Source organism: Poecilia mexicana, unplaced genomic scaffold (assembly GCF_051168715.1).
Source record: "Poecilia mexicana isolate PSO_F unplaced genomic scaffold, ASM5116871v1 scaffold_5, whole genome shotgun sequence".
NCBI lineage: Eukaryota > Metazoa > Chordata > Actinopteri > Cyprinodontiformes > Poeciliidae > Poecilia > Poecilia mexicana.
In genome coordinates this window covers 20,438,416-20,462,311 of record NW_028263374.1, presented here as the reverse complement: position 1 = coordinate 20,462,311, position 23,896 = coordinate 20,438,416, and the positions used below count along the sequence as shown (strand labels likewise).

The following is a 23,896-nucleotide window of genomic DNA, read 5'->3' as shown; positions in this document are numbered from 1 at the left end:
TTTAAGAAATAGTGTCAGGTGTAACAACCTGAGTGGTCTTTCAGGGGGTCTACCCCACCAAAGCAAATTAAGTGCCAGAGACTGATGGTGAGACATCGATTGAAAACATGTGGGCTGTGAAAGCTAAACTTGTCTGAGTACTTCTCCGTGAGACGGAACAAGACAGAGAACCTCAACATGAAGAATAACAAAAAAATGTAACCGTTGTTTCCTGCAATTAATAACAAACTGATTCATGCAATAGATATGTTCACATTTTTGGATTATTTAAATTCACCTGATGTTTTATGGATCCTGCTTAAAAGCAGATTTAAAACCCAATCAGAGGTCAGAAAATCTGGTCATCAATTTAAAGGCCAGGGCATTCTTAAACACCTCCTGTTAGTGATGAAATTACCTGATACTACCGATACAGTATCCAAACATGTTTTTGATTACATTTAATTCAGTTTATGCAGCATTAGTTCACAGTAAATATTGGTTTAAGGCACTGAGCAAACCAAAAAGACAATTTTAACGTCAAACATAATCCAAATGGGTCAGTTCAAATCAATCCAGTTAAATTAATTTATGATTCAATTATTTATTGCAATGTAAATATATATATATATATATATATATATATATATATATATATATATATATTTTAACAGTTGAATCTGATTGTAATGCAGTATCATAAGCCAGTTTGCTTAAAGTTATTTCTCTAAGAAAGCTCATCACTCAGTCTGAGCAACAATGTGGTGAAACAATCAATTGGCAGATTATTTCATTTATACTAAGACATTTTTTTTTTACCATAATTTAAGTGAAATAATCTGCCAGTGGATTATTTCACCATATGGTTGGTCGGGCTGGTAAATTATTGTTTTATACATATTAAGGATATTATTGACTTAACACAAAGTTCTTATATCTTGCTGAAAAGCTACTTGTAAATTAGATTTCTCTTATTTCAAGCGTACCAAAATATTTGAACTAGAAACTAGACAACAATACTTTTTTAGATTATGTTTTGCAGTGTAAACGGTTAAACACTAATGTTCAGCTGAAGTAAAAAGTATTATTGTAAACCAAACTTTATTTATGAACTAGCTACAAGTAAACAAAAGCGCTTAGAGGAACAGCTGCTTGTGTTCATGTCTAGAAGGATACGTGTGAATACTGTCACCCACTGGGTTGTTGACTTTACAAAACTCTGCTTAGCAATGCTTATTTTTCTCTAAATCAATGACGATAATTTGGTTAAGTAATGGAGTGAAGTTGTGGAAAAAAAAACAAAAACACGCACGCTCTTCCTCAGAGAGCCTGTTGTTGTCCATGAAGGGAGTGGAAACACAAGAGCCCTAAAGTTTGAGCATGTGTCTGAGTGTGTGTTTGTGTGCAAGTCACTGGAGAGGATAAAGAGCCATTGTCTGCAGCTGGTGCATCCCCCTACTCCTCCTCTGTGCAGCTGTGAGGAAATCAAACGCTCTTCTTTTCCTCCTCTCTGCCTCTGTCACAACCTGCTGATGCCTTATTAGGTCATCCATGGTGATGTGTAGTGATGGTTTGTTCAGAGTAGTAGGCAAACCGCCAAGCTGTTACATATGGAGGAATATCCTACATGGCGCCATCGTGACGCCCAGTATGAATGTAAAATAATATATTTTTCACTGATGAAGAGAACTGATGAGGAAGACTGTGGATTAAATTTTAAAAATTATCAACAATTGTTGGGATGACGAATAATTAAAATGAATAGCATCACAATGTCAGCTGAGGCATTAGTATGCTGCCTTGGATATATTTTCTTTTTCTTTTTTTGTTTTTTTTAGAAGTACTGTCCAGCTTTTGTAGGATTTATTCTACTAATTTTGATTCTTCTCTTCCAAGCCTTCCTGCTACAGGCGTTCATTAATTATTTAGGCCTCTTATAGGAAGAGAGGCCACGTCATCTTGCTTGTTTAGGAGAGCAGTCACTGTAAAACAGGGTCTTAATATCATTAGATCTGTCTCATCAGATATTTGTGTGAGTAGCATTAATAAATCAGCATTCTCCTGTATAAAATGGGTCCTTACTTTTACTTTGAAATGTTCTGTGACGGGATGAATTAAAGCTGAAAAGTATAAAGCAGATCAGCTTTTCTGTAACACACTCAGCCTTCCTGTTATCTGCTAGAAGCGCTCTTTCTTGCAGACTGAATGAGCCACAGATACTCCTTGGAATAGTTGTTTTTTTTTTTTTAATAGCCTCACATCTGTTTTTTCCAGCTTTTTTTTAAACCATTTTCTTCCCTCAGTCCCAGTTTTCACCTTGAAGAGTGTTGTAAACACCATACTATTGCCATATTACATGCAATCAATTCATTTATCAAAAAAATATAAATATCTGATTTTGGAGTTTCCAGCTGGTCTTAAACGTCAGCAGGATGTTTTTGTCTGCACAATTGCCCCTTGCTGTATATGTTTTGTTTTTTTCTGAACTATTTTTGACCTCATGACTTATGACTGAGGTGGGAAACTGCAAATATCTGCATCTGAGGTTTTGTCAAGAAAAAAAAAATCTTGTTTTTAATGTATATTTACAAATGTGCTTGTTATAAACCCTTTTTGCATCTTTTTGTTTATTTTTCAATAAAAATAAAGCATTCTTAAAGATATATATATATATATATATATATATATATATATATATATATATATATATATATATATATATATATATATAGCATGAAACAATGTGTAACACAAGATTTTGTTCCCACTCCCAGTTTCAGTAACACAACAAGAAATATCCCAAATAAAAAAAAAATAAGTTCATGGATTAAACTTGTTTTTGTTTGACTAGACGATTAGATGGAAAATCAAAGCTAAAGTCACCATTTCCTTGTCATTCAATAATGTTAAACCTTTAAATTATTGTTTTTGTTACTGTCTGGGATGTTAATTGTATGCTGGAGACACACTGAAATAATTTTTTTAAAAGAAAAGTTCAAAGTTCATTTACTGCAGGACCTTTTTCATGTAGCTTGTTCAGCCATGACCCGTCAAACATTGGACCTGTATTGATTTTTCCTTTTGTTTCTATTTCAGCCCTCGTCAGTATTTGGGACGATACATTCAAGCTTGGACTTTAGAAGCTCCCATGCCTTTACTTAATTTGATGCAAACAATATATCAGTCAGGCTGATATCTCAAATTGGTTTAAAAAGTCGGGCTTTTTAAACCAAACATTGTATATAAAGACCTTAAGCTAACATTTACAGAAAATATTACATAAATGTCTGTATCTAACCATGAGAAACTGATTGAAAATCTGGAAAACGTTCAAAATAGTTTTAAGTCCACCTGTTGAGACATATAGAACTAGAGTGTTTTCCTGATCGTAAGGTACATCAAGCAGAATCTGAAGCTACAGCTCAAAAAGAGCAGAAAACCATCATTTGATTATGTGATTTGTTCTGTGATTGTAGAGAATAAAAGCTGTCTCTCAGTGAGAAATGCTTCCAGTAATTTATTTAAGAGTGTAACATGTGGAGGTGTATGCAGTGGGTGGCCTGAGTGAGAGCAACCAGAATACCAGGAGAAGAACTGGTAATTGTGCTTTAGGAAGCACATTTTCACAAGGCGCGTAGTTTAGTTTCTCTCTGTGAGATTGAAGAGGAAAACTAAACACTTTATTGTTGTAGGTATATCCAAATCAAGGTTTTTACATTTGTGAAACTAAACACAAAACATTACAAGTTATAGAACTATCTCAGTTATTTTACAGTTAAAAATAAGCAAACATGAATTTAAATTTGAGGCCAACAACATGTTTTGTTGAAGCTTAATTAGGAGCAAAACTGGACTTTCAGATATAAAAGTTCACATAAAGAGTTTTTTTTTCCACTTTCTAATTAAATTATACCAAACAAGATTAACAATCCTTGTAAATTGTAATTTACAAGGATGTGGGATCTGCAGTGACGCTCCCTTGTGCATTTAGGATGCAGCAGTCTGTCGCTGTGTTGGACGATTGCAAAAGATTGCGATAAAAATATGCTGAAATTTTTAGCTGAAACATGACAAACTCTTCAAGTGAGTTGGGTAATAGTGGAAGTAGACTTATTTTAGTAAAATGACTAACTTTTCAGTCCTCTTATCCAGGATTCTGTTCATTTAAAACATATTAGCGCATCTATTTGATTTAGGATAATCAGAAGCATGAATCAGATTATAATTTCTGAGTGTGTTATTCAGACTTAGACTATGAATGGATGCTGGGTGATTAAAGTCGCTTGAATCCCTGCACCTTTAAATTTCCCAGCTCCTCCCTCTTCTCAGTGACAAGCCCGCAGAGCTTCTTCTTTAATGCATCCAGAGGAAATGACAAACCAGAGGCGCTCTGTGGGCAGGCATGTCAAATATTAACGCTGAACCTGGGCTTTAGCCTCCGCAGCTCAGCCTTAGCTCACATGTGAATGCGCTAAGTGGACATCTGCGGTTCCGCTCGTTACTCTGCGGACGCCCCGTGGGTGGGGGGCTGGAGTAGACTCGCTGAATGGACGTCGATGGACTGGACTGACATCCAGTTCAGTCGGACCGAGCGAGGGAGCGAAAGAGAGCTCTGCATGTTCAAGTTTCTTGCTCCAAGCAGAGCGGCATCGCAGTGTGCGTGTTGGATGCGTGTGGAAGTGCGCGTTGGGTGCGCAGCGCCCGCTGGAGCTGGAGCGGCGGCGGTGGTGGTGGAGCGAAGTTTAACGCCGTGATTTTCTCTTTTTTGTTTGTTTGTTTATTTTTCGCTCGTTTTCCGCCAAATTCTGTTGTGTCGCCATGATGTCCCGTAAGTGGACAGGTGGGCTAACGTTTCCCCGATGAAAACGGATCATCTATGCAGAGGCTCAGTGATCGTGACTGTGATGATGATGTCGAGTAAGAGCGTGGAGTGGCTGCAGGACGAGCTGGAGTCCGGGGCCGGCGCGCTGCTGCTGCTGGACTGCAGACCCCATGAGCTGTACGAGTCGTCGCACATCGAGTCTGCCATCAACCTGGCCATCCCGGGCCTCATGCTGCGGAGGCTGAAGAAGGGCAACCTCCCCATCCGCTCCATCATTCCCAACAACGAGGACAAGGAGAAATTCGTCAAGCGGTGCAAGACGGACGTGGTTCTCCTGTACGACGAGGCGACGTCGGACCGACACGAGTCTGGGCTGGGGAGCTCCGTGATGGGGCTGCTGCTGCAGAAGCTGCGGGACGACGGCTGCAAGGCTTTCTATCTGGAGGGTAAGGGGTTTCATTTACATTTATTCTCTCAGATTTGAGGTAATAACTTGTCACTTTAAACACGCAGGTACCAACTAGTTTCTGAACAGTCTTATAACATTTATTAGGTGTTTATCCGCAAACTGAAGCTGTAATTAACTAGCAATGAGTCTGACTTTATGGCTTCTTAAATTCAGTATAACAAAGCTGAGCCTTCAACTTGAACTGCCTTCAAACTTTGATCTTCCTCGCGCATTTCATTCCTCTAGAAATACCAAAACTGAGTTTGTTCAAAAACTAAACTCCTCATAAATTCATGTTTGCGTATAAACACCGTGTGTTTAGTAGAAATAGCCCCGCCATGTTGTGCTCCTTCAGGAAAAGGCAACCTTTTTTTTTTTTTTTTTTTTTTTCATGAATGGAGAGAGGAACCAGGACGCAGAGGCGCTCTTTAGAGAGATTCCCTCAGCTCTGCATTAAAGAAAATGCAGCTTTTAAACCCGACGGGTGCAGCAGAGTGGACCTGGGTGTGTGTGAGCCGTGGATAATGGATGTGTGTTTGACGGGGAGTCACAAGCTTGGCTGCCATTCACAAAAAGTCCACTGAGCTGTGAAGTGTTGCTGCCGAGCCTGGCTGTCCTGATTCTCCGCAGGGCTCAGCTTTTCTCAATGGAGCGCGTCTGGACGCCCTGTTTTCATGCTTATGTTCAGGAAAATGACATGTTGCTACCCTTTATCTGCCTGATCACTGCGAAAGGACAGGTTGTTGCTTAAAGGAGGTCGAGAAACACACCTGCGCTGTCAAGAATGGCTAGATATTTGATTCGGATTCACCTGCACACCCATATTATGACCTATGATTTGCTACACAAACTGGAAAAATATGGAAGTTTCTTTCCTTGTGGCTGCTTGTGCGAATGTGACGAAAGATGAGTTTATATTTAAGTGATATCATGTCTTACAACTTGAATGTTTGTCAAAGAATACATGCTTTTCCAGGATTTTTCAAATGTCCTTTAAATAATCTGTGCTTAGTATGAATTAATCCAGCTTAAATCTGATAGGTTTCTAAGTGTTTTAGCTCCTCTATGACCCTAAACAGTCAGGTCCCACATCAAAAACTAACTTCATCATTGCACAGGTAAGAAGCTCAGAATGGTAAATATTTTTCCTCGGATGTTCACTGTTTTATAAAGACTGGCAGACATTTTATATTATTCTTTCAGCCCATAAAAGTATCGAATTTGCTTTTTATCCTTATCCAGGAATAAAAACAAATGCATTTATTATGGAAAAATCTTTCTTTATTCCTTTCTTCTAAAAGTTTTAAAGATAATACAGAGCTTTGTACACCAGCCCACACTTGAATGACATCGTTTATCTTCGTCATGACCTTGTCTTTCAGGTCTGATCTGCCATTTCGCATTTTGAGAAATTAATTTTATTCTTGTTATGTAATTTAGATAAAACATTGCATGTCACTTGATAGTTGTAAAAACTCTCAAAATTGAAGGGATCTATTCATCACATGCTAACTAATTACTCTTCAACGTACAATGCTGTGGTTGATCTGGTGGAAGTTGGTTATCCTGAAAATACGATCTTAAGAAAATAAGATTTTTTTTTTCAGTATTTAAATCAGCTTATAACTGAGTGTGGGGAAACTGGTTTATTCTGATCTCTGGCCAATTGGTTGGTGCATCAGTCTAATTATTCTGAGCGACTGAGACAAATAAATGTTTAGTCACTAAAAGAAAATAGCAGATTCACTGCGCTTTGGTCCTGAGGCCAAACACTGGGCTGGTGTTTCTTTAACTGGCTCCAAATAAAACAAACAATAATTTAACATTTTTACAAACAACACTTTTCATATTAAACATGGCAGACTACGTCAAAAGAAGCAATGATTAGTGCTAATTAATCCAGGTCTGATTTTATTGGCTTGTGTTTCAGATTTTGAATCAGATCCAGTTTAGTGACGTTTTTTATTCCACACTTCCAAATCAGAAGCTAACGTCAGTGTTGTGTTGTCTCATAATTTATGAAGCATATAGATAATAAAATGCCAAGATTTTATGAGATCTGACAGAACATCAGCAAAAAAAAAAAAGTCTCATCGTCCAGGTTAAAGTAATTAGCATTTGTTTATTTTTCAGCTTTCACAATGTGAAAGCAGAAACAACAGCAAAAGAATGCAATCAAAGGAATAAACAAGGTATAAAGATGGATATAAAAGAAAATAAACAAAATAAGGATAAAGGGTACGCAAAGCACAAGCATTTCAATAAATGTATTTAATTTCAGTAATTAAAATCATAAAATGAAACTTATCACCCATAATATTTCAATAATAAAACTATTTCATTAGTTTTTATTGGAAGTCCCAAACATGAATGGTAGATCTAACAAAACAAGGAGTGTGAAGTTAGAGAAAATGGTCATTTAAATGAAGGGCTACTGCATTTTTTTTTATCTTTATTTGGCTGAGATTCATCTGAGCTTTAGCCTTGATTTAACAACAGCAGGTTGGAACAGATCCAGTTAAAATGGATGTATTTATAGGATGCGAGGGCCAATAAGGTCAGAGGTTTTTATAGACAAAGAGGTCAAAGATTTCTTGAGGACTTGGAGTTGGCTCCATAGTTTTTAAAATAAACAAAATGATCATTAAAACGGATGCAACAGTGAAAGGAAATTAAAAATCTGGGCTGATAAATTTTATTTTCCTCTTCAAGCAGACGTGACGAACAGAATGATTAGGCTGCCTTTGATGGTAGATCAAATATTCATTTTTTTTAAAATGACGTTTAAATTACATTTATTGTACTTTTTTTTAAAAATCATCTTCAGGAGGATTCAACAAATTCCAGTCCGACTATCCAGAACATTGTGAGACCAATCTGGACTGCTCGTGCCCCAGCAGCTCCCCGCCGACCTCGGTCCTGGGCCTGGGCGGACTCCGCATCAGCTCCGACTGCTCGGACGGAGAGTCCGACCGGGAGCCAAGCAGCGCCACGGAGTCGGAGGGCAGCCCGCTCCCCAACAACCAGCCCGCCTTCCCCGTCCAGATCCTGCCGTACCTTTACCTGGGCTGTGCCAAAGACTCTGCGAACCTGGATGTGCTCAGCAAGTACAACATCAAGTACATCCTGAACGTCACGCCCAACCTGCCCAACATGTTCGAGCACGAGGGAGACTTCAAGTACAAACAGATCCCCATCTCCGATCACTGGAGCCAGAACCTCTCGCAGTTTTTCCCCGAGGCCATTTCATTTATTGGTAAGTGGAGGCAGAGTGTCCAAAAATATAGAAAGGTTAAGTTAAAATTGACCAGAGGAATTTAAATTTTTGTACTTAAAATAGTTAAAACTGACACGTGAAGTCACTACCAACTCAAAACTTAAGAACAAAGACAAGCGGTGAGTTTGTTCTTCAGCCTGTTTTGGTTTGACTGTGACTGATTTAGTGAGCAGTTCTGATCTGCAGGGCTGAACTACGTCAGAGTCTGAGCTCAGAGAGGAATAAATCCAGGCACCTTATCTTTATTTCTCTCCAGCTCTGACGTTACATCATGCCACTTTCAGGGGACCTTGAAAACAAAAGGTCATATCTTTTTTTTTTTTAGTTGCTCATTTTTGCCTTGCTGCAGAACAATCAAATTCTCTCAATTTAATATTTATTTACTTATTCCGAGGAAAAATGTGGTGTTAATGCTATATTTTTTTAAGAATGCATTCATCTTCGTTGTCCAAAATGAATCCACATAACCAAAAGTTTAAATGTTTCTCTCTGAAAAACTTGAATAGAGAAAAAATGTAGCCACCATGGATTCTGAATTTTAATACTCTCAGCTGAAGAATCTTCTTTTTAGTTGTTTAATAAACTGTTAAAGGATATAAATTTACACATCCATGGATAAAAACCAACCACTTATTGATGAATCATAGACCACAAAATGCACTTTTGTTGTGCTTGACTCTCCTTGTTGTATTTTGCATAAAGTGCGTCTGAAAATCTTCAACAGTCAAATCCAAAAAGTCAAAGTTTAGTGATGCACCATCTAAAGGCAGCTGCAAAGACAAGTGTTTTACTGCATCATTTATCACTTCATTAAATGGAATTAAATTTTGAAGAGTCATAATTTAAAAGGACAGAAAGTTGCTCTAATCTTTTTGCATTTATATCAGTCGATCAAACTTATTTGCTTAGCATATTTCATGATAAGCAAGGAACAAAAACCAACAGAGCATGGATAAGTCTTTTTACTTACACATTTTGTTCCTGGTTTCTTTGATCTGTTTATTCATACCTTTATCCACCTATCCATCTGTCTGGTCATCCATTTCTACCCATCCATCCAGCCCTCCAAACATTTATTGTTTTGTAAATTAGCGGCAAACTCTGGAAATTCAAGAAATTACTGGATTTTGCAATAGAACATCTTCAAGAAGCACAACTTTTCCTTTCTGTTTTTGTTCTTCAGGCTTAATAATCTCCAGTAAGTTTTTGGATTACTTCTAAATAATTTATCTTTTTTACCTAGATATATTCTTTACAAGTTGTGGTGAGTGTAGAAAAAAAAGTAGTGTTGTTTTTGTTATTAAATTGCTTTCCAAGAAAAGCTGTGTCATCCATGAGGTCATAAATAAAACATTGATTCTTTGAGAACCGAGTCATAATCGTGACTTTTCTGCTCATCTGGTTCGGTTTCCCGCATTTCCCTTCATTCTTTCTGACTTAATTCTCTGGGAATTAATGAATTCCCTCTGCAGGCCAGGGGTTTTTAAACTAATAAATCTCCTTAGGTGGGAGTAAGTGTGACATACGCCAGACCGGGAGGTCGTGGCAGATTTGGGTCATGCTGATGTTCGATGGAGCTGTCCGGCCAGCTGCGATATGCAGAGATTACATCAGATCCTCCTGGTTGTAGTAGGGTAATTAAGGAGACGCGGATGTGTCAGCAATCTGCTTCCGGAAAGTTGAAAATTCCTTGAATAACTAAAACATGTTGCTGGATGTTTATGCAACGACGTAGGAAGGGAAAGGAGTTTGTTTTTCTGGTAGTTAAGCATCTTGATAAACGGAGGATTTCGGCGACGTTGTGGCTCTAAAGTAATGCAGCTCAGCTCTCAGATCAGTTCCAGGAGATTAACCACTGGTTATTTATTCCACTGCTGAGCCGTCTGGAGCTTGGATAAATTCTCCTGACGACGATTTTTACACCCATCTCCCTGCCTTTTTTTTTTTTTTTTTTTTTTGCGTTGTTATGGAATGTGAGCATACATCACATATAAATTTAATTTGGCATCAGCGCGGCTGCCTGAGTTCGCGAGCCAACTGACCTCAATCCTCCAACAAGGGAAGCAGTCAGAGAGAGCGAGAAGAGGCTGAAAGAAAGGAAGGAAAGAAGCACTTAACTCTCGCTCTAATGGCCTCTGGATGCGAGTGCAAGGGCTCAAAACTGATAGCTGGATGGGTGCAGCCGCTTAATAATGTAGGATGCTTTTTTTATTCACAGTTTGCTGCAGACAGAGAGCTGGAAGGGAACTCGTGTTCTACACTGTCATTGAGGAAACCAGTTGTGAGCCGTATCATTTATGCAAATTTCAAAAATGACATACATTTTTGTTCTCAGTGCTTCCTCTGATGCATCGTAACAAAGACGTTTCTAATAAGGAGACGTAGCAGTCGTACATTTGCCCCAAAACTAAATATTTACCAAAAATCCACAAACTGCGGACAGAAAAACATTACAAAGTCAGTCTGTAGCTAAATTTATTTGATCTAATGAATGCTGGTAAACATTTTGAAGTCATGAAATAATCATGTTAAAGTCAAAAGTCATCTAAAGGATAGCCAAAATAAATAAGGAGTAGAACTGATCATCATTTTGTTTATATTTATGAATATTTGTCTTTATTGATTGATAAATTAACTTTTTGGTTTATTTTAGCTCATTTTAGAGCTACCTCCAGATTATTAAGTAATCACCCAAACTTATAGAAATGATTAATGTCACAATCAAAACATGATTAGCTTCCTTAAAGCAGATTCTACAAATGTTTTAACCATATAAGCCTTCTTATACAATGTAAAAAAAACAACAACATTAAAATATGCAAATAAAATAAACATCTTAATGCCTAAAATGCAAAAACAGCATTCTATGATTGTGCACTTGTCATTTCTGCAGAAAAACAAAATGCTTCTACCATCAACATGTGAAAAAGTTCAGCCCTTTCTGCTGGACTCTTTGTCAATACACTGTAGGCCTAATCTGTTGATTGACTGATTGATTGGATATCAAAAAGTGCTTAGTAGGAGATTTTTGTTTGCCGAATTTGAACCGAGTGAAGCTAAAACTTTTTCAAGTGTTTATATTATTTGTCCTATTTTTTACTGCTCTCAATATGTCATTTGAGTCAGTATACTCCAGGTGACAATTAATTTATCGCTAAATTGGTGGATGATTATTTTGATTATCGATTAGTCACGATTAATTTGATTAATCGTTCCCGCCCTAACTGTTTGCATTTTAATGCATCAAAGTGAATCCTGAGTTTCAAGGTAAGCTTATAATTTCTTCCTCTTCTCTTTTATTCCCTCGCCCGCTCCAGACGAGGCTCGTTCCAAAAAGTGCGGCATCCTGGTCCACTGCTTGGCCGGTATCAGCCGTTCGGTCACCGTCACTGTGGCCTACCTGATGCAGAAGCTCAACCTGTCGCTCAACGACGCCTACGACTTCGTCAAGCGGAAAAAGTCCAACATTTCCCCCAACTTCAACTTCATGGGCCAGCTCCTGGACTTTGAGCGGACGCTGGGCCTCAACAGCCCCTGCGACAACCGCGCCACCTCCCCGCAGCACGACCAGCTCTTCTTCACCACCCCGACCAATCACAACGTGTTTCAGCTGGACACACTGGAGTCCACTTGAGAGTATGACTTGAGACTGTCCCGAACCCCCCTCTCTTTTTTTCAAGAGGTAGGAGAGGTAACGAGCGGCTGCAGTGGGAGGAAAGCAGCCGGTTTTATTGAAAGTTTTCGCCTCCTGAGGCTCCTGCTCCGAGAGCCTGGCCACAGAGCTGCTCTAGAGCGACCGGAGGGGTCACTGAAGCCAAGTTTAAGAAGATGTGAGAGGAGTTTCTTTAACCCAGAGCAGTGGACTGTGGGTTCACACCTGAGCTGTCAAGGCTCGACTAAGTTGACTGAACGACCGCAGCAGAACTGACAGCTTAATACAAAGAAAGGAACATGGAGGATCCACAGAGACGACGGCATTGCCGCTGTCATGCTGAGCTTGTCGGCGTCTTGTGGAGAATCTGGGATTTACTTGCTCTACTAAATGTAGAGTGTTTTTTTTTTTTTTTTAAACCAAGGAATTAACACACACACACACACACTTAAGAAAGTATGTAAGTTTGTACTGTATGTAACGTACATAGCAGAACATGTATGAGAAGTCCTTAACAAATTCAATATGTCTATATGCATTTTTGTATATTTTTATGTACATTTACGCACAGATCTGTATGTTTATATAATGATATACTCTTTATCTTTGTCCAAAAACAAAGTGATTCAATCTGAAAACGGCTTAAGAGATTGTAAAACTAAAGAAAGGGAAGAGTTGTTGGAGTTTTGTTTTTTTCCGACTCGTTTTTTTTATTTTTAGTGACACAATGCAGTTTGCACAGTGGTGTAGCCGACGTAGACGTGCTGGCACTTGATAAAGAGACATTCAGACAAGGAGGAAGAGCAGACAGAGGAGAGGCCAGTCCCAGGCTGCGACGAGTCCGGACAGCTGCGCGGTGCGGTGGGGAGGGAACGGGGACCCGGAGTCCCGGACCGAGGCCGGGGTCTGGGCGAAGGTTGGAAGTTGGCTTTGCCCTCCTTGCCTCCCCACACCACTGCTGGCTCGGCTGCCGACGAGGAGCCGCGGGGGTTGTGTCCACCAGCTCAGTCGTCTCAGCGAGAAACCAAACTCTTTTGAACTTATTTCCGTTATTGCGTCACAAGCTTGTTTTGCCAAAACTGGTCTCTGTCCGCTCAGACTCTCGTGTTTTTCTTTTTGTGGAAACTTCCCTGAGAGCAAAAGGAGGAAGCGCTTAACGGTTCAGAGCAACGTTTTTTTTGGGCACCTTATCTGATCGGTCTCGCTTTTGCCAAAAAGCACACCAGGAAGAGGGACGCTATCTGGTGTTTGTGTTGTGGACTGGGACCGGCCTCAGAGACAGACCGCACTGACTGTCCCTTCAACTGCATTAAGGGGCAGCAAAAGAGGAAGCTCTTAGTAAGGATCACCCATTTCATTAAAGATAGTTTTAAGCCTTGGCTGTATAACCAGAGAGATATATTAATAGTGAAAAGGGAATTTATATATTACAGGTATTAAACAAATGGATCTTATTTTGTATACCTGAGCATGCTGTGGTGCTGTGTGCTCTCTTAACAGTCTTTGTAACCAAGGGTTGGATGTTGCTGTAAAACGTGGAAGGACTTTTTGTTTTCAAAGTATAAATGGCTTTCTGGGACAACATGCACATCTGCTGCGCTTAGAGGAAGTGCTAAAGTTAAAAAAAAAACAAAACAAAAAAAACAATAACATCTGAGAATTAAGAAAAATTCCTAACAAATGGCTCTATTCTACTCCTTTGCTTGCAAATTATTTCCTTCATTCTTTGAGTCAATTTGGACTCAGGATATCATCTTAGCATACACCATGCCACTCAGCTTAAGGTTTTAATCATCTTATCTTAAGATTTAGACCAAAAGAAATGAAATAAAGCAGCTATTTCTGCTCTAGCTTTTAATCTACCAAAATGCCACACAGCTAGGTTTATTTGACCAAGGAGTCGTTTTTAATCGCACGCAAAGCTGGAAGCCAAATAATCAGAGCTAAAACAGTCGTCAGATTTTAAAAAGCTAAAAGTAGACGGGAAACGTTTGGTTGACCGATACTTCCTTTACTTCTGGAGACGCACCGATCAAGCTTTTCTGACTTCTATAAGATCAAAGGTTAGTGCCAATTGTGACCAGTGAAGATTTTCTTTCTTTCTTTCAGGAATTATGAGATTAAAAAGAACATCCAGCTTCTCATATAAACTGTAACCAGCTTTTCAGTTCACCATCACCACCATTCCCACAGCATGATTCTGCCACTACCCGGTTTCACAAAATGCAAACATTTTTATACCAAATAAGATACTAAAAGTAGATTGTAAAAACACAAAATTAAATGATTTTTCCTGATTAATTTGTAGTCTTGTAAAACCACATGACCATTGACATTTCCATTTTAGCTGTCTTGTAACTTCAAAGCTTGTGGCTGAATAATGCAGCATTTAGAAAATGACAACAGGCCATATGATGTGGGTGCATTTAAAAAACAAACAGTTTTTTCTTTACTCTTTCCATTCTTTCATCTGGGCTTTTATATTCCTTTGCGGAAAATGAATCTCTACCAAAAAATCAAGTTTCAAATTGCGGAGCAGAGCCATTCAAAGGGAAATTTACCCTCTTCAACTCTAGCCAGACCAATTGGTGCATCTCTTTTCATTTAGCTGATGATTTAAAGCGAATTTTCAATAAAACAAAGTACATGATGTCTAAATCCAAAGTGATTCTCTTGTAAATGAGGAACATTTTTCCACGAAGCCCAGCGTCTTATCGGTAACTGATTGTCAAAGAGCAGATGTGGACGGGGTCTCGGTGGGAAGCAGCGCGTGGATCTCCTCGTTGGTTTAAAGCTGGCCTTATATAACCTTTCTAACGCTGACTGTTCAACACTCTTGTAATCACACTTATTAAAAAACATTTCTCTGTTTTTTTAAAAATAGGAATACGGTAAGAGTAGAGAGGCACGCTGCCTTCTTACCGTAACGGGTCACACGAGGTCCTCTTTGTTACTCTGCATTATATCAGAACACCTTGTTTTGCAGGATTTTGTACATCTAAGACCTCTATGTTTTTAGATTCCTCTCCTTTTGTACGATATCTGCTCTGTGTAACTGTTCAGGATCCAGCGGGGTCATGAGCTTTTGGACTGAAGCACCGTTTCACCTGGTGCAAATGTGTCCAACATCAGAGGCCATTGCAAACACACACACACACACACACACACCCAAAGCTTTACACAGCCAGAGCTGTGCTTCAGCATGCCAGTATTTGTCTCAACACCCGGCGCTTAAATAATTACAAATGTTTTCTTTTTCCTCATATTTTGATATAACATGCTCTATGCTATTCCTGTGGCCTTTCAATATGAATATACTGTATAATCTCAGTATACATTTTGAATTTATATGCAAAGTTGGTCTCACATTATGAAAACAATACGATCGAGGTTCCTTGTTTGGATTCGTATCCCATTTACAATAAAACGGTGAGCAGCGAGAACTCGATCATTTTCACCCGAGGACAGGAATATTTCAAGGCGCAGCTTTTCTATTTAAAGAGAACACGGTTTATTTCGAGCTGCTTTCTTCTGGGTGGTGTTTGTGTGTGTGTGTGTGTGTGTGTGTGTGTGTATGTATGCGCGTGTGTGTGTGTCAAAAGAGAAATGGAGTCATTTTCTCTGTTTGTAAATTTCCCAGATCACGGGAACGGACGTTTCTGTGTCCTTAAACTTGTAGCTACAGTACATGCGCTTGAGAGAGGAAGGTTGTGTAAAAAAAAAAAAGCGAGAGCAGATAGAGGAGCGGGAGGAGGCGGTGCCACGATAAAACAAAATGAAAGGAGGCGTGAATGATTTGATAAATGTTACCTCAGTGAGGAATTCTTCAGGGATATTGTTTTTTTTGTTTTCTTTTTTGACAATGCATCTTGCATCTTGTTACAGCTTAAAAGTCACATTGAATAGCTGTTTTATTTTGTGCTGTAAGCGTTTTTTTTTTTTTAAATAATGATAAAAAAAAAGATGCAATCTGTCTCTGTATAAAAAGGACGGGCATGTTAACCAGGGCAGTGTCACCTTTCTGTCTACTGAGAGAAAAATGATTGACCCTACGTATTGTACAGTGTATGGAAGCAACTCAAGACATGTTTATACAGCGAATAAATCTTGAAATATTTTTTTTTCTTTAACGCGTGTACTTGTTATTTCTGACCACCAGGTTTATGTTAAAACATTTAATCACTCATAAGTTTTTATATGGCCTTCCAAACACTAGAAGAACACATAATAAGAGACTGTGGGATAACAATTTTGTGCTTAAATATTATCTTAAGAAATCAAATCAAAGCAGTTTTTGTCTGCATGCTGCCAAATTAGATCAGTATGAAAAGAGATTTGGTATTATTTAATTTTAAAAGGTATTCATCAAATGCAGAGAGAGCTATTTATTCATATCTTAGCGGTGTGTTAATGGGTTTCATCAATACATTTAGGCACACGTGACCATTTAAGGACATTCATGATCTTGATATGGCCCAAAGTGAAAAGTAGTTTGACACCCCTGGTGTATGTGAACAGTAAATGATGGCAGTGAGGAAGTGAGGAGAGGAAAAAGAGCTTCCAAAGACGCCGTCGTGAGATGAGCTGACTATAAATACCTCCGCTCTTCCCTCCTCGTCTCTTCCAGCGATGCCCTCTCGCTTCTTCTTCCCACTACAATTGCTCGGCTTCGCCTTGGCAAAGATTTCAGCCTTTGCACAACCAAGTGAGCCGTTTAATTCATAGTAAATGAGAGCGGATATTACACTGACAGCGGAGGTGATATAAAGGAAATTAAAACCCCGCCCTGTTTGAACAGAAACGACACTGAAAGCTGAAGGATGCTGGTAGCACGATGTGAGGGTTTCCCACACACTTATCAGCATCGCGCAATCTGAAATAGTTCCAGTGCGGTTTCCTGTGACACTATTTTCATAGGAACAATAAATCTGACGTCTCGTATACAGATTTCAGGCTGGCTGACAAATTAAAATGCATGATTTACGATGGACTTCCCGCTCTACGAGGTAATCTAGTTATGGATAATTGCAAAACACTTCAGATGCAACTCAGGTTGGTATGTAGTCGATTTAAAGAGTGTAATTATCCAACCTCTACACAAAAAGACCGCATGTCAAAACCTATTCAGCTTAAAGGGCCTTCTTATGAAAATAATTGGCTCTAATCACCTTTAGAGCACCTTTAGAGACTTGTGGGAACAATCTGTTTACAAGTGAAACTTTAAAGGTTGTAGACAACACTGTATAAAACACCACATACTCTTTTTCTGTGTGTCAGAAAATACAACTAAACTTCTGATGTTTATGGTGACCAAAGTGATTTTCTTTGCAACAGGCCAGGAAAATAAAAACAATTATATGTTTCAGATTATTTGTTTTTATCAAGATAAAAACATACATTTCCTTTGTAAGGTAGAATTGCCTTTTAATCTATAAAACTTCAGTCAAATGTTTTGGGTTTCCTCCCACATCTTTTCACTGTAGTGACAAAACTGATGAATCTGAGTCGGGTTTGTAACGACTCGCTTCAATCTCATTAAACTTTTCCCTCTGACCACTTTGTGACGGTCACTACCCGTCTACAGTCTGCCAACACATTTCTTTCTGAAAACGTCTCCCAAATCGAGCAAGCAATTTTTCTCAGGTGAACCTTGGTGCTCACTGACGATGAGGAGTGTGTGAAGCATTAGAGCCACTTAGAATCATGAATTTCATGATATAAAGCTCTGAAAAAAAATAAAGAGTCCACTGCAGTGAATCCCATTGAAAACCTCCTGGTTATTCCACCAAATGTTGATTTCTGAACTCTTCCTCAGTTAAAACATTAGTATTGTTGTTTCTAAATGAGTACTAACTAGTTTTCTTTGCATTATTCGAGGTCTGAAAGCACTGCATTTTTTAGACCATTTTTTATTTTCTGCAAATAAATACTAAACTTTTGCTTGACATTTCAGAGACATGTCATCAGTAGTTCATTGAATAAAAGAATAATGTTCATTTTCCTCAAACATATGCCTATAAAACGTAAAATTAGAGAACCTGATCATGTTAAGTGGTCTCTTAATTTTTTCCAGATCTGCACTCAAGTGACATATTGAGCACCGTTTCATTTTGGATGTGCAAGAACGACTTACTGTAAGAGCCACTGACATTTATTTGCAGCTGAAACGTGTTTCTCAGTTTGCACTAATTAGTTAGAGAAATGCACCAGCTGTTGTGTTAATGTTAAGACTGATGTGAGAGATGCGCCAAAGTGCCTGAAAAAAACAAAACTGTAAAAGTTCATTTATAATGCCTTTTCAATGCATGTTATTATGTATTTCTTAGTGCTGGCATTGCAAAAAAAAAAAAAAAAGAAAAAAAGAAAGAAGAAAAACTGTTGATGTTCATTAAAGTTTGATAAATTTGAAAAAGTTCAAAGATATCATGTAAAGTTATTTTATTTTTTTATAAACAGACATCAGAGAGAAACAAAACACCCACTCAAGTTAGTGGCAGATTTCAAATGCTGATTGCACAAAACATTAAAACTTGTCTAATAAAGACTTCAAACACCCTCCCATTAATAGGACTGATGAGTGATGCTCCTCTAGTGTGAACGCCATGTCTGTGCATGTTTGCAACGACCGGAAATATTTCCAAACTGACATTTTCTCTGTGTTGTAACCATGGGAAAAGAGTAGCCGTCTTCCTCCAGCCAGTTACTGACGAGCAGGGCTAAGCAACACGTGGGGGAGGGTGTAGCTCACTGTTCTGTGATCCACGACAAAACTCCAGACAATTTCTTTAGAACTTCTCTATAAAATCTTTAAACCAGAACAGCCCAACAAATTCTTATATTTCTTTTTGTTGCTATTTTTAACTTCTAAAAACCTCAGTTAAGTTTTTTAAAGTAATATTTTATATAAAGGAATGTTATATAACATAAGCTAAGATACCACTTGAAAACTTGGTGGCATTTTTCTTAAGCTGTTTGGTGTTTGGAGACTCAAGTGGCTCTGCTTGAAGCAGCTGTAAAGATCAAACCTCGTGTCGCGCTACCTGTCAGCTGCTGAGCCACAGTGAGTTTTCTAGAAAGAAACGTTGAGGAAAAGAAATCACTGACATCTCATCGGCACGCAGTGCCAGCTGCCGAAAGACTAAAAGCTCTGTGAAATCTCATTTCAGGAGTAAATGCATGTCTTGGTTGTGCAGAGCAGCTTTTCTGAGGTTAGACATAATCAAATTGGAAGGTGGAAGGGAGATCAGTTTTCTTTCAGACTATGATCTCAGCTGCTAATGTGTACTGAAGGATGTGTGAGACTGCGGGCACCGGATGTCTTTATGTACGCAAGAGCAGCCATGTGAGAGATGTCGTCTTTGACCTTGTTCTTGAACAGCAAACAAATTCAGGTTTTCTATTTGTTTGTCCCCTAAATCAGCAGAGGCCAGTGGGATTTTTTTTTTTTTTTGTTTGTTGCTTTTTTGCTTGTTAATAAATTTAGACTAATGATCCTAATGCTGGATTTCAGGCGTCTAACAGGGCAAAAATGATTTTAAATATATTAGTCTTCTTCATCCACTCTCTTTCTAAACCGTCTTGGAAACCTCCTCCGTTTTCTTTAATTCATTTTGGTGTCTGTTTCACTTAATCCCGATGTCACCTCTTCCTCTCCTTCCTCCTCCTCCTCCTCCTCTCTGCTGTAAGTTGAGTTGGACAGGGCGAGGGTCAGGTGCTTACCGGCCCAAGAAAGTGCGTCACACATCCGCTCAGAAGTTAAAGGTTAACAGCAGCGACTGATTACAGCACTACGTGACCGTCGACTCGCAAACACTCGGGTACGTCTCTGGAGAGTGATAATAAAGTCCAATAAATTGGGTTTTAGTGACAGAAACTATAACATTCTGGTAAAAACACTCCAGAAGGAGACACTACTTAATCTTGAAAAAAATAAAAATAAACAAAACTGTACCTTTTTAGCAATAAAGAAAAGATGATACAATTAAAACATGATATCACGCTTCATCTTCTTTTTAGAATAAGGGGAAAGAAAACCAACAGATATAGAATAAGAATAAGAACATTCCATAATATGACTATTTAGTAAACTTATAGCATTAACATGCTAGTTTCAGAAATTTGGCATTTGCATTTTGTTTGAATAGAGGAAAGAAGTTAATAAGGGAAAGTGGAGTTATATAAGAGTTTACTTCTATTTGCTCCTTTTTAGATAATGAATTGATAACTAACAGGCAGAGGGGACTGAAGATCTGTTGACTTGTCTTATTTATTTTGGCTGTCGGAAATCAACCTAACCTAATTTATTTAAAAATCACTGAATGAATTTAGTTCTTTGGGTGGCTTATTTTTAAAACAAATATCTCAACATGGCTTGGCTTTGGTAAGTAAAACTTAAACTCAAGACTCCAGAGAGGTTTTTCATGATGCGTGTTTGGTGAAAACCAAATTGGATTTGTCATTTCATTTCCCTTTGGGATCAATACAGGTTTTTATTTATTTTTTATTTGAATTGTGAAGAATGGATGTGGAAGATAGTATTTAGGTTCACTTTAGTTACCACAGGTCAGCAATGTCCAAGGTCATTCCTCAAGGTCAGATGTCCTTCATGATTTAGAAGTTGCCCTGATTTATCACACCTGAAGCAAATGATGGGCAATTAATAGGCCTTCGAAGAGAAAAGTTTCACAGCTGAAACTTGTCTAAATCTATGGCAATAAAAACAATTTCAAAACCTGTGTTACCAAATCAAACTTCAGACCTCAACCGAACCGATTCAGAATTGAAATAAGATTTATTACTGTCGTCTTTTTCCACAAATGACTTGGAAAAATATCATTTTAGGAAGAGTAGATTAAAAACTTGGAATTGCATGTTTTTTTGTGCTCTTCAGTTTAACTTTATAAATGCCTCACATCTTCTTAAATGCATTTCTAACATTTTCCAGCTACACTATTCAGAGAAATATAAATTGTCAACTATGAATCCCACTTTAAGTCTGTCTGCACAGAGATCCATCCATCTCCCCCCCATAAGAAGCAGCTATTAGACTCATTCTCCTATCTGGTATTAATGACTGATGAATGAAACATCTGGTATGTCCCCCTAGAGTCAGATTTGCAGCCCATTAGCACATACACTCCTTTGAACTGCCCCATCATGTCAAGGCCAGAGCATCTAAGTCCTCATATTTCACCTCTGCTGCCCCTCGGAGATGAACTGAAGCAGAAACGACTGCCAGATGCGAGACAGTCACCATGCAGTCACACACGACTCTACATCTGGGTAATCTTGAAACTTGAACAGCTGTATCTGTAAGCAAGACACACAGAACTGAGACGCAGCCTTTTGATCCTCAACATTAAAGAGTCAGAAACAACGGCACTGCAGTTTGAAGAAGAAACAATTGTTGATTTTTGTTTGTTGGATGTTTTTAGCAAAAAGTTGTTTCTGAAATTTTTCCCGGTGTTTCCAGTCTCGCATAATCGTCATAACATAAACATTTTTCCAGGCCTTTTGCATTTTTATACAGAATGTGTCAAATATATTTAGCAGCAGCTTTTTTTAAGGTTTCAAAAATTACTTACACCAATGATTATATGTTTAGCAATAAATGCTCCTCCAGGAAAACAACAGAAGTGCGTGGGTGCGTGCGTGCGTGTGTGTGTGTGTGTGTGTGTGTGTGTGTGTGGGGGTGTGTGTGTGTGTGTGTGTGTGTGTGTGTGTAAAATTAAAGGAAAAAGGTTGTGTGTTCTCTGGTCTGAATCCCAGCCTGTCACAGTTCTAGTAGAGAACCTGACAGACAGATGTAACATTTGAATCTGCCTACCCTTTTACAGAAAAACAACAACTCGGCACCACTTTAGCTCTCCTGCCCTGCACCTGACCTAGAAAACGCTGTGCAGGATGTTCGCGTGCATCATTTTTTCTGCATGTGGGTCTGAATCGAAATGAGATGCAGAGTCGTTCTGATGTGGTGAAGAATCATCTTTACCACAATATACATATTTTTTTTGTTCCAGTTAACCTGAATATTAAATTCAGGTCAACTCAAAAATGGTTTTGATTCTTCACGATGTGTTCTTAAAAACCAGCAGAACTTGTGGTAAATGTTCTTCCTTTAGCTCTTTATTGCAGAAGGAACCATAGGATTACTCATTAGTGAAGCAATTGAAGAGCGAAGCCATTCGTCTAAATAAACGCTCTGTGCTCATTTCCTTCCCATATGCACGCTCTGTTACAGTCACCACTTTTCCACCGTGTTCATTTCTGTCTGCTCTTGCAGATGAAGGCCCGAATGGACACTCAGACGTTTTTTTTTTTGCGAGTAACAATCCACCGATTGTCCTTTTTCCTTCCTTTATTTCAGCTCCTCTCACACTCTTGAAAGAAATTTGCCGCACACTCAAGCTGTAGCGTGAAACCCACGAGGACACTCAGTCCTCTGGCTGTGTGAGGCATAGAAATGAGGAAGTGGAGATAAAAATAATTTTTGCAGGCTGATCCGTCTGATGATAACAGAGTTCTCCCTGGCTGTTGCCATGGTAACATCGAACCAAAAAAAAAAAAATGGGGAAGTTGAACTGTTGCAGAACTGAGCGGGCCCAACAATACCAGGATCACCTGTCTTCAGGTGGGAAATTTGTGCATGCGGAATAGTTCAAAATGTTTTTCAGTGGGGTTCAATCAAGTAGTCATTATGAGGAAACATATTACCCGCAGTAGACAGAATCTGTAGTAAACCGTTTGGAAATAAAGGGAGAAATGGCAGCTGAAGCCTCCAGACAGAGCAGGTATTCTGGATTGACAGAATACATGCTTTTCAAACACGTTGCCAATTTTCCCAAACAAACAACCATCCAGACATCATTCTGCAGGCATTATACTGATAACTATATCCATAGAAACTGATCAATCTAAATAGACTACAGGAATGTTTTGAAGACATAAAAACATGGATGACTTCCAATTTCCTCCTTTTAAATTTAGACACGACAGAACTTATTTTTGGACCAGAGCCTCACAAAGACAAACTTTTTAAGTCAGTCACTTTCTGTGGATGGCATTAACTTGGTCTCAGGTAATCGTCTAAAGAACCCTGGTGTTATTTTCAAGCATAATATCCCATCTAAATGCTTTATTTAATAGATTCCTAGGTTATAAATATCATGTTGTAATTATTTAGAAGCTGGATGCTCAAAAACATTCAGTATGAAGCCTTCAGCTTATCCAAAATACTGCAGCTAAGGGTTCTGATAAGAATTATTTTAACTTTTCTTCATTTGCTCAGTTCATCCAGAACAGAACTAGAAATTACCATTTCCTTTTTAATAAATATTATAGTTAGAATGGCTCAGGTTATCCTGAGTTTTCCCTGTAGCAGCAACTATAAACCTACACTGGTAGAGGATACACTGACCTCCATTTCACCTCACTCTGCTACTTCCACCCATCACTCATCAATTATGGTCATCTGCAGATATTGCCGACATTAACTTAGTATTCTCTCTCAATTTTTTTTCCTTTTTGCTTCACACTGTCACATTGTCATTGTGAAGGACTGCTGCAAAGTTGACAGGATGCAATTAATTGTACATTATTGCCACATGTTTGTTCAGGAAGACGTATTGCTGGAAAGTCAGCAACTTGATGAAATCCTGAGATAAATCCTTTGAAAACTTTTTAAACTGAGCTTAACTGCGCTTTTATATAAGGTTGTAG

General features: G+C 38.6%; 1 protein-coding gene across 1 annotated transcript; it reads left to right on the top strand.

Moving 5' to 3' along the window:
* The first annotated feature begins 4,343 nt into the window (after window positions 1-4,343).
* Window positions 4,344-16,308, top strand: dusp7 (dual specificity phosphatase 7). The gene is made up of 3 exons (XM_014975054.2): window positions 4,344-5,247; window positions 8,077-8,505; window positions 11,844-16,308. The coding sequence occupies exons 1-3, from the start codon at window positions 4,839-4,841 to the stop codon at window positions 12,158-12,160; spliced, it is 1,155 nt and encodes a 384-aa protein (XP_014830540.1). The 5' UTR covers window positions 4,344-4,838; the 3' UTR covers window positions 12,161-16,308.
* The last annotated feature ends 7,588 nt before the right edge of the window (window positions 16,309-23,896 follow it).